At 37.2% G+C, this 12,120-nt stretch overlaps 1 protein-coding gene across 1 annotated transcript in view; it reads left to right on the top strand.

Moving 5' to 3' along the window:
- Positions 1 to 11,487, top strand: part of LOC127882213 (protein lifeguard 2-like) — a 12,846-nt gene extending 1,359 nt beyond the window's left edge. The window contains exons 2-12 of the mRNA XM_052430725.1: positions 3,708 to 3,816; positions 4,186 to 4,379; positions 5,267 to 5,331; positions 6,082 to 6,135; positions 6,597 to 6,650; positions 6,835 to 6,874; positions 7,238 to 7,275; positions 7,747 to 7,834; positions 8,632 to 8,736; positions 9,332 to 9,379; positions 10,176 to 11,487. Of these exons, the coding sequence (XP_052286685.1) occupies positions 3,750 to 3,816; positions 4,186 to 4,379; positions 5,267 to 5,331; positions 6,082 to 6,135; positions 6,597 to 6,650; positions 6,835 to 6,874; positions 7,238 to 7,275; positions 7,747 to 7,834; positions 8,632 to 8,736; positions 9,332 to 9,379; positions 10,176 to 10,322 (900 nt within the window). The 5' untranslated portion in view covers positions 3,708 to 3,749 and the 3' untranslated portion in view covers positions 10,323 to 11,487. The remainder of the gene's footprint in view (positions 1 to 3,707; positions 3,817 to 4,185; positions 4,380 to 5,266; positions 5,332 to 6,081; positions 6,136 to 6,596; positions 6,651 to 6,834; positions 6,875 to 7,237; positions 7,276 to 7,746; positions 7,835 to 8,631; positions 8,737 to 9,331; positions 9,380 to 10,175) is intronic.
- Positions 11,488 to 12,120: the final 633 nt, after the last annotated feature.

The following is a 12,120-nucleotide window of genomic DNA, read 5'->3' as shown; positions in this document are numbered from 1 at the left end:
ATACCGTTAATGTGATACCCTTTCTCACTCAAGGCGACCTATAGCTCATACCTCTGATGTGATACCCATTCTCAGTCAAGGCGACCTCTAGCTCATACCTCTAACTCGATACCCACTCTCAGTCAAAGGCGACCTATAGTTCATACCTCTAATGTAATACCCATTCTCAGTCAAGGCGACCTCTAGCTCACACCTCTTATGTGATACCCATTCTCAGTCAATGCGGCCTATAGCTTATACCTCTAATGTGATATCCATTCTCAGTCAATGCGACCTCTAGCTCATACCTCTGATGTGATACCCATTCTCAGTCAAGGCGACCTCTAGCTCATACTTCTAATGTGATATCCATTCTCATTCAAGGCGACCTTTAGCTCATACCTCATATGTGATACCCAATCTCAGTCAAGGTGACCTCTAGCTCACACCTCTTATGTGATACCCATCCTCAGTCAAGGCGATATCTAGCTCATACCTCTTATGTGATACCCATTGTCAGTCAAGGCGACCTCTAGCTCATACCGTTAATGTGATGCCCATTCTCAGTCAAGGCAATATATCTAGCCCACACCTCTGATGTGATACCCATTCTCAGTCAATTCGACGTATAGCTCATACCTCTGATTCGTTACCCACTCTCGGTCAAGGCGACCTATAGCTCGTACCTCTTATTTAATACCCATTCTCAGTAAAGGCGACCTCTAGCTCAAACCTCTAATGTGATACCCATTCTCAGTCAAGGCGACCTCTACCTCATACCTCTGATGTGATACCCATTCTCAGTCAAGGCGACCGCTAGCTCATACCTCTTATGTGATACCCATTCTCAGTCAAGGCGACCTCTACCTCATACCTCTAATGTGATATCCATTCTCAGTCAAGGCGACCTATAACTCATACCTCTGATGTGATACCCATTCTCAGTCAATGCGGCCTATAGCTTATACCTCTAATGTGATACCCATTCTCAGTCAAGGCGACCTCTACCTCATACCTCTTATGTGATTCCCATTCTCAGTCAAGGCGTCCTATAGCTCATACCTCTAATGTGATACCCATTCTCAGTCAAGGCGACCTCTAGCTACTAACTCCAATATAATACCCATTCTCAGTCAATGTGACCTCTAGCTCATATTTCTAATGTGATACCCATTCTCAGTCAATGCGACCTCTACCTCAAACCTTTAATGTGATACCCATTCTCAGTCAATGCGACCTCTACCTCATACCTCTAATGTCATACCAATTCGCAGTCAAGGCGACCTCTAGCTCATACCTCTGATGTGATACTCATTCTCAGTCAATCCGACCTCTAGCACATACCTCTTATGTGATACACATTCTCAGTCAAGGCGACCTCTAGCTCATACCTCTGATGTGATACTCATTCTCAGTCAAGGCGACCTCTAGCTCATACCTCTTACGTGATATCCATTCTCAGCCAAGGCGACCTCTAGCTCATACTTCTGATGTGATACCCATTCTCAGTCAAGGCAACCTCTAGATCATACCTCTGATGTGATACTCATTCTCAGTCAATGCGACCTCTAGCTCATACCTCTTACGTGATACCCATTCTCAGTCAAGGCGACCTCTAGCTCATACTTCTGATGTGATACCCATTCTCAGTCAAGGCAACCTCTAGCTCATACCTCTGATGTGATACTCATTCTCAGTCAATGCGACCTATAGCTCATACCTCTTATGTGATACCCATTCTCAGTCAAGGCGACCTCTAGATCATACATCTTATGTGATACCTATTCTGATTCAAATGAAAGTTCTATATATTTTGATACATATGCTTGGTCATGGATCATGTTTTCTGTCCATTTATACAATTGATTTATGTGTAAGTTGAAACACTCAAATATTTCACTTGCCATATGACGGGTAAATAGAATCATCAGGAGTGCTATTTTGTTTCTTTTTTAACATAGCAAAAAAAATAGCCAATAGCGCGATCTTTGACAAAGTATATTACCATACAGCAAGGTTATACCTTCCAAAACAAAGCGTAAGATGCCATTATATTTTATATTTATCGTATATCGTTATACAAGCAGGTGTAGTGATATGCATTCATTTTGAAATATATTGTGCGTAAACCAGTTAACACAGTTAATTAACCAGGTACATCAGGTTATGTAAATATTTAAATAAAGGTGTTTATCGAAAGTTCATACTTCTAATAGATTCGCTGTGACGATAGTCTTGTTTTCTGTACATTAATGCATAATTTGGTGGATATATTATTAATTCCTCTGGTATACGTAGTAGTGATTTTGAAGTTTATACCCTGCACCTGTTTAGTGTGTACGTTCAGGCCAGCTCTATGGTTCAAATGGTATGTTCGATATATGATCAGTGTCATGCGAAAATGGACCTTATGTCAGATTCGGTCAGCGCATCTAGGACCAGTCTAATTATGAGCTACCTTGTCGGCCATAAAGTCACGCTAGGTCTCGTAATCTCATTAGATGACAGGGTAGCTCCTGACAAGAAGGCTATATGAATTCTTTATGGCAAGCGAAATGCACATTAATTCCTTAAACCACGGTTTAACAGTTAACTATATAGTTAAGAGACTTTGAACCCGGGTTCAAAGTGCCGTTTGCTCATTATTTTCTTAAACTCGGGTTCAAGACTTTGAACCGCGGTTCAAAGTGTGTCTAAAAATAGATACAAATCTGCTATCTGAGACAACCAATCAGCGGAGCTTAAACCACAATTAGAAGATAAATGCTGCGACTTCATTGGTCATCTCTTAACTATAGGGTTAAGAGACTTTGAACTGCGGTTCAAAGTCTTAAACTGCGGTTAAGAGGCGCGGTATGCACATTAATTATTTTACAGTTAATTATATAGTTAAGAAACATTGAACCCGAGTTCAAAGTGCCGTTTGCACATTAATTCCTCTCTTAACTATAGGGTTAAGAGACTTTGAACTGCGGATCAAAGTCTTAAACTGCGGTTCAAACTCTTAAACTGGAGTTAAGACGCGCGAAATGCACATTAATTATTTAACAGTTAACTATAGGGTTAAGAGACTTTGAACCCGAGTTCAAAGTGCCGTTTGCACATTTATTCCTTAAACCCGAGTTCAAGAGTTTGAACCGCGGTTCAAAGTGTGTCTAAAGATAGATAAAAATCTCTTATCTACATAATTCAGAGGCAACCAATCAGCGGAGCTTAAACCACAATTAGAAGGCAAATTTCACGATTTCATTGGTCGTTTCTTAACTACATGTTTATAGTTAAGAGACTTTGAACCGCGGTTCAAAGTATTGAACCCGGGTTTAAGGAATTAATGTGCAAATGGCACTTTGAACCCGGGTTTAAAGTCTCTTAACTATATAGTTAACTGTTAAACCGTGGTTTAAGGAATTAATGTGCATTTCGCTTGCCATAAATTCTCGAATGTGCGTACATGTAACGTATATTGGGCTTTATGTGAATGATCTATACCATCGTAGTAACCCGTCTCTAGTTGTTGTGTTTGTAAATCTTCAGTTTGAAAAACTGACCATGTCCATGTTTATTGAAGTAGTATGCATTTAATAGTTATCCGATATCAAGGAAAAGAAAAAAATATATTAAGGATCAGTGTTTAGTCTATTTTAAATTACTTACTTTGTTGAATACGTTCGAACTTATAATGACATGGATTTGTATATGTTTTGTAACTCGTTTTAATCCTTTTGCAGCTACAAAACCGCTACCAGTTTTCCTAACCCAGCACAGAAAGAATGTTTAACGCTTCGGATGCATCCAAGCCCGAGCCCCCTCAGTATAACTCCCTGTACCCGCCCGAGGGTAAGTACATAGAGATGTGCCATACTGTTATGTACCCACATTATCTAAGGACGACTAACGTCTGCTTTTACTTCAAAATAGGCTTGATTTGCCATTTTCGGCTTGGGTACTGCTGAAATTATTTCTTTTTAAATACCCAAGAGTATGGCCGAGTACTAGTTAGTATAGTTTTTATCCGTTACCCGGGTTCTTTTAATTGCATCTGAGCTACAAAGACAAATTGAGCTTAAACAGATATATTTTTTATTTAAATTCTAAAACTGACCATATATTTACGGAAAATTAATGTGACGTTAATCTAATTCTGTTGAAAAGGCCTTGAACGGAAACAGCTGAAAATTTCAAATGAGTATCATTGTTACATTGCAGGTAAAGTTTCGTCGTCTATCAGCGATCCCGCGTATCCACCTCCGCCGTCATATCCGCCACCCACATCGCCGCTTCCGGTTCCGGCACCTCAATCGCCCGTCTTCGGACTGGGAAACAACCGAGTCGATGTCGAAGAACAGTTCAATACAAACAGCTTCTCTGACGCTGCTGTCCGTAGAGGATTTATACGCAGGGTGAGTAGACATTCGGGTATATTTTACATGTAAAAATATCCATGCAAACGTGAGGTCAACATGTTTATAGTAATCCGCTGTCAGCATCAAAAGTCAATACAGCAGGTTAAATATAGTAATTGAATTAAAGTAAAATCTGCGCTAACATGTAGCATATGTATATAAAGCCAAGATAGTCTCAAAATGAATGCTGTCGGTGGGGCTGACCGGTTAGCGCAGTGGTTGGTACACGTGCTTCTAACCTGGGGGACCCAGGTTCAATATCAATATCCATTTTTAATAATAGCAATATTGTGTCTTGCGAGAATTGCTTTTTATTTAATAGGGCAATAATGTGACCTGCGAATATAGGTGTAAAAAATAGGGCATTGATTCCTGCGAATGTATCCTTTTATAAAAGTAACATTAAACGGCAATTCGCATTTATGGTATTTATCGTCTCATGCATTAGCTAGACTACTTGATTGTGCAGCTGAAGTTTCACATTCTTTATATTCATATGATATCAATACGCTCATTATTATTATTAAAAGAAATCTTCATTTAATGTCTTGACAACTTCTTATTTTTATACTCATCATGATAAATCCGTCTGTGTGTGTTTGTGTGTTATTATGACCAATGTTATTAAATGGTTTCTTTAACAATTCAATTAAACCATTTATGTCTAGCGTCTATAAAAAATGCCTTGGCAAACAGCGTAGACCCAGATGAGACCTCATCAGGGTATGCGCTGTTTGCTTAAAGGAATTTCTGTAAGAAATATTCTAAATATAGAAATAAATATACTAGACATCCCTAATTATGGAAATAAATTAATCAATTTTGAAGGATGGGAGAATCCACTAGGCATAAATGGGTTAAACGCAAATGTTGCAATATTGCAGGTGTATCTGTTGCTGTTTGCAATGCTCATGTTCACGTTTGCCATAGTCATGGTCTTTACACTTGTGTAAGTATATAACTTTGGAAACAATTACTGTTTCCGCAAAGTGAACTGTAATATTTAGATATTATGTATCATATTTTATGGCGTGATTAGATATAGTGTGCTTGGTTTGAATCACCTTTTATATGCTTATAAATGCTGTTATAGTTGTTCAAGCCGAATGATTGGTAACACATCTTACAAAACTGAAGTGCGTATGATCTTATTTTCCCTACAATAAAATTTTGAAACAAGCATTTTCTTTTAGCAATAAACATGTTGATAACAATTCTGGAAAGCTGAAATTTTGTCGTGAAGTATAAATTAAAAATGTTCTTACACTGACATTTCTCTCATCAAAATCACGTAAACCGCTGTCACGCTGTCAGTTCAGGAGCTAACCTGTCCGCTATAAAGTCACGTAATATTTCAAGTATCATTAGCGGTTAGCATAGCACCTGACCAGGCTATGCAATTGCTTAGGATGGTTCGGAGCTACGTTGACCGCATTTGGCGTATCATTTATGGCATAAAATGAGCCGCGTTCTGAGAAAACTGGGCTTATTTCATGTGCGCAAAGTGACGACACTTTCCGCTTTTATGGTATTTTTAGTTTCAAGGAAGACCCTCCTTACCGAAAATCAAGTTTAGGCGGAAAGTGTCGTCCCTGAATAGCCTGTGTGGACTGAACAGGCTAATCTGGGATGACACTTTACGCACATGCATTAAGCCCAGTTTTCTCAGAACAAGACACAATTGTACTTGATATTGCAGGCAGCCGATATCGACGTTTGTTCGAAAGAACCCAGCGTTTTTCTATTCGTCTTTGTAAGTTAAACGAGAACATTATTGTTGTGAATGCTTTTACTAAAATCATTGTTAAAAAAAGAGTACCATTTTAGAGCATTTTACGCTGCAAATAAATTATGAACATACTAGTTGATTTATGTTTTACAAGCTTAAACCCATTTATGCCTTGCGTCTAGAAAAAAAGGCCTTGGCAAACAGCGTAGACCCAGATGAGACGCTGCATGATGCGGCTTCTCATCAGGGTCTACGCTGTTTGCTTAAAGGAATTTCTGTAAGAAATATTCTAAATATAGAAATAAATATACTAGACATCCCTAATTTTGGAAATAATTTGTTCCAATTTAGAAGGATGGGAGAGTCCACTAGGCATAAATGATTATCCTTTGCCGAATTTCAAATCAGATTCTTTTAAAAATTCTGCATAACAGATAATCAGTTGTTCAATGTTTGATTCCATCGCTTCTCTGTTTGCATTTCAGTGGAGTGCTCTTCCTCGTGTTTCTTCTCATCTTTTTCATTAAAGACACTTACGGGTATCGTTATTATTGATGTAACTAAACAGCTTTCATTATTATTACCGGTTTTGTTTTAATTTCTTATACTATTCCTTAGCTGTCTGCAAAAGATAAACATAAAGTGAAATAAATAATTACAATTCCTCACCCGTTCTTGTTACTTTAATCATACAAATATACACGCAAATTGTTATGTTTACAGGCGGAAGCACCCTTGGAACCTCATACTCCTAGGTGTTTTTGTAAGTACATGTATACGTTTTTTCATGTTTTTTTCAGCGCCTTAAATTCCTTTGTCAAACAAAATATCAAATGGGCTCCATAATGAACGAAACAATTTACATGCCAGTTGAAAATGGAAAGCGGTTAATACTGGTCTTTAATTGTTTGTTCTGTTTTGCATCACTATTGAAAGACTTTTGACATTGGACGAATATTGAGTGACATGATGATAACTATCCGCCAAGCAAACCGTTAAATTTATTGGAAGCGTTTGGTGCGACATGCGGCAAATCGCGATCAACTCGCCTGTCACAAATCCTAAGTCCAATCACATCCATTTCGTAAGATGAAGACTCATGGAATGTGTATATCCCTAATTTCAGACCCTGGCGTTTACATACATGGCGGCCACACTAAGCAGGTGAGTTGAATGCATTTTGCTATATCATCACGTTTCTTGATTTTGAAACGAATGCTGAGCGTGTTCAAGTTCGAAAATTTTACTATAAAGAATGTTCACACACGGGTGAAATTATTTTTTTCTAAATATTTGTAGAAAATAAAACAAATACATTTAATGTGCACACAACCAAAATATTAATGTAAAAAGAACTCGTGTTTATATAAATAGCGGCTAAGTATCTGCAGGACCTAACTATTTTTTAAAATCTTAATAAAGACTTCGCATGTTTCAATATATATTTTTTATCAAATAGATAAAATTTACAAATAAATAAATAAGTAAATAGATATAATCCTGGTATCATAAATTAATACAAAACATTGATAAATAACCATAATTTAATGACTAAAATATGTTATATACAAATATAAATGAATAAATAATCATATATATGTGGTTCCATCAGTCTACATGCTAGATACGTTTCAGCTTCTTCACCACGGACAGCGTGATTGTTGCGGCCGCCATGACAGCTGCCATATGTCTGTCAATCACGCTGTTCTCTATCCAGACAAAGGTCAGTCACCGAGGGGCGGCTTTCAGCTACATTAAAAAACAGCATACATTAGAGCCTCGTTCTGGGAAAAACTGGGCCGAATGCATGAACGTTAAATATCGTCCAATGAAGTGTCTTCATGACGATAATCCAGTTTAGGCGGAAAGTGTCGTCCCTGATTAGCCTATGCAAATTGCACAGGCTAATCTTGGACGGCTCTTTACGCAATTGCATTGGCGAAGCGCCGAGATGGGGGAGGGTAGGGGAGTGGGTATTCCCCCTCTCACAATGGTGGAATGAGGGTTTCCCTCATAATTTTTGTAGACGAAGACGTCATTTGGTGGCATTTTACTTGTTTTTGTTAACAATATTTTTTTCTGTGGACTATATCTAAGTTTATGCAAATTCGGGAAGTGTGCATCAGTCCCTTTTTTTTTCAAAATTAGGTTTATTATAACGTATCATATTGAAGAAGTAAAGTGTCACATCGTTCCACTTAGAGGTCATACAGTAACCGCAATGAGCCGATATATTGGGACAATCTTAATATAAGAAGACTATTAAAAGCTGGCCATAACCATCACGACTTCAAAGTTTTGGATTCTTTGAAAATATTAATACTCGGTCTCAAAATTGTAGGGCATGTTTATTTCAGATTCCTTATAAATTGTTAAAGTCCTCATATTGTATTCACCATATCTATTCGTTTACGGCGTTCCTACCGTTAATAGCAAACATTGTTCAGATCAATTGACGCTAGTTCAAGACCAGTACCTTTACTGAGTACCAAAGCTGACCAATACGTTTTCCTTTTACAGATTGACTTCACGTTGTGCAGCAGTCTCATATTTTGTGTCTGTCTTGTTCTTCTCTACTTCGCCATCGCCTGCTTGGTGTTGCGGTTCGGCATGGTGAACGGACGGGTAATGTACATGTGTATGAGCCTCGTTCTGGGAAAACTGGGCTTAATGCATGTGCGTAAAGTTTCGTCCCAGATAAGCGTGTGCAGTTCGCACATACTAATCAGGGAAGACACTTTAAGCCTAATCTGGTTTTTCTATATACGAAAAATACCATTAAAGCGGTAAGTGTCGTCCCTGAATAGCCTTTGCGATCAGCACAGGCTAATCTGGGACAACTTTTTACGCACATGCATTAAGCCCGGTTTTCCCATAGCGCGTCTCATATATATATATTTATATATATATATATATATATATATATATATATATATATATATATATATAATTATATATATATATATATATATATATAATTATAAATAGTACATTTACTAGTGTCGTTTTCGTAATTAAATCGTATTTACGGTTTAATGAAATGTTTGCAAACTTAATGTTTATTAAATGATTGTAAATATTTATTTGGAAAGGTGATTAGCGTATACTTTATATTTATGATCATTACATAAATTATACAAATGATAAATTGTTCATTGATATTAATAAGCGTGCATATATATTATTGGCACATTTAACATGCGTTACTGGTTATTTCTAGGTACTGGACGCAGTATATGGGGGAGCTTTTACCCTGGTCATGTCACTAGTAAGTGAATTATGTTAGAAAAGCCGTGGCCAGTTACAAACATGTTTTAAATCTCGTCAATAAGAATATCATAAATTAGTTTCGGGTCTATACATTACTGAATATGGAAAAAGTTATTTTCTGTCCTCAAATTTTGGGGGGATAAATATATATGGGTTATGAATCACGAACTCCTTTCCTTAACTAAAACATAACATGTGTAGGATTTTTGTGTGTAATCTATATCCTTTTGATCGATCAATCCTACGAACAAGGTTCTACTTATAGGTTGACTAATGTTCCTATAACCAAATATGAAGCTGTTAAACAATATGCAATGATATTATATCTGCATGTGATAATGCGGGGACAACGCATAACAACATGGTCTTAAAATCATAGTAATGTGAACCATAGTGTTCACAGTGACAGTTTATATAAGGTAAAACAAATAGATGATTCGTTTTACTTATTTAAATAATTAAGAAATGCTTGCTCTTTTTTTTAATATGCATCTGGAACGTTTGCTAAACAATTTAAAGGCCAGTTAAGGTTGCAATATGTAAAATTCAGATCCAAATGAAATTTATTTTAAAAGCACCACTATTTTACAAACATCCAAATTATTCGAGCATGCAATTTTTGTTTTACAATTCAGAGAAATATTTAACGGTTAACAATTAATTCGCATACAAACACTTGATCCAAAAATGAACGGCTGTTTGCTCAATTGTCCATTGGTTTTGACCAACCAGGCCCTAAAGCAAATAGGACAGTTGGAACCAGTAACGATCCTAGTTTTGTTCCTGTTCTACAGGTGCTGGTGATTGACACTCAGCAGATAGTCGGCGGCAAGAGACTCGAGATGAACCCGGAGGAGTACGTGTTTGGGGCGCTCATTCTCTATATCGACGTCATATACATCTTCATACTCCTTCTAGCAGCTTTCGGCAAGTCTGACTAAGCATCTGGGGTGACACCTTTACCACATGCATCAAGCCCGGTTTTCCCCAGAACGCGGCTCTGTGTATGCCTCAAGCGTCTGCTCTCTACATTGATGTAATCTGTATCTTTCTTATACTTACTTGAAGCGTTCGCCATATCAACGTAGGACTTTTACGAACGCATATAATGTATCTTCACCTTCGACGTCGTCTATATTTTTAAGAGTTCGGACAACGAACTTGTTTATGCAAAATTTTCAGTATTGTCGTCTACTACGAGTATGGTGCCCCCCTCACAGGTGGTCGTGGCGAATTTTTTGTCAAAACGCACATCAATATTACGGGGCAATCGTGCTGCGATGTTTTCAACTGCGATTTGCTAAAATTGGAAACGCACCACGACTGCACATTTCCCGCCGAGTTGCCATATGATGACTATGCAAACATCACATGATAACGAAATACCCGCGTTTGTTTTGAGATCTTGACAACGTGCAAGAGAGGTTGTATTATCTTATGACATGTGTGTATCCATTATGCAGTGTTATTGTAATTGTTATATATATTTATTAGAATTAAAACACGTGATTTGTATTGTAGAGTATAAACGTTAGTCGATAATTTTTAAAACCTGATATTATTACAAGTTCACAATTCACAAAGTATACTTTAATAAATTATACAAGTGCTATTAACTTACACATGTAATTAAACAATACATATTACTATATTGTAACATCACTTTCCTACTTACATCTTCGCCAAATATGTGTTTCTGTGATGGTTCCAAAATTCTTTAATCATTTACGTACTATTTGAATTGTCCAAGATTTGTCCGTTTTAAAAACAGAAGAAATTTTCATTTTTGGGTAACATCTACATGTTTGATCATATGAACCAGTATATAGCAACGAGTTAATACACATGACCTGCGTAGACAGGGGCTGACTTTGTTTAAGTGTGGTTAGATGGAACTGACTTACAAAATGGCGTCGTTTACGTGATTTTTGACAAAGAGTAACGTGTACTTGCGTCCGGTAAGCCATTTTATTTCTATAGTTGGTTTAAATGCGCCCTTTCGGCTCTACGGTGTTTGTGCTTCCATCGGTTTTTTGTTTCCAGATCGTTGACGTCGGAATAAAAGTTATTGAAGGAAACCCCTCCACAAATGTGTTGTTTACTTACGGGAAATTCGATAATTTGATGTACGAATATCATTTTATCGTATAATATACATTATTTGCGCACGTATATTGTAAAATATCACAAAAATATATTTACTTTAATTTCCCGACGCGGTTTAATCTCTAAAACTTGATCAATTGTTTAACCCCCTTTTTCTGAACCGACTTTCTTTTATGCATATTTTTGGACCTGACTTTCAAATAACAAACACAGCTCGTATACACAAATTGATCGCAAGTGTTAACAGAAATAAAATGGAAACCAAAATTTATGGCCTCCAACGTTTACTTGTAACTTTGATTTTTCACCCTGGAGCATTGGTGTTATACGCCACGCATAGAGTAATAACTATCCGAAGTAGCATAAAATCCTGCCAGGCACAAACAAGCTGAAGAGCGGAAATAAAAATGCATGATATTTCAATTGACCTTTGAATTATGACAATGGCCTTTCATGAAGGAGCACAGTAGGTATACCAGACACAACTTAAAGTGATGGTGAATAACCACCCAAAGTAATACATAGCTCAAGTCATAAAAACGTTAAAGAGGGGAACTTAATATGCATTACTTTAGACATTTAATTGTGCCCTATCTATAAGGAGTATGGTAGGTGTACGCCACCTATCCTAAG

Source organism: Dreissena polymorpha, chromosome 5 (genome assembly GCF_020536995.1).
Source record: "Dreissena polymorpha isolate Duluth1 chromosome 5, UMN_Dpol_1.0, whole genome shotgun sequence".
Lineage (NCBI taxonomy): Eukaryota > Metazoa > Mollusca > Bivalvia > Myida > Dreissenidae > Dreissena > Dreissena polymorpha.
Note: the sequence above shows the minus strand (reverse complement) of the source record. Positions and strands in the feature narration are given on the sequence as shown.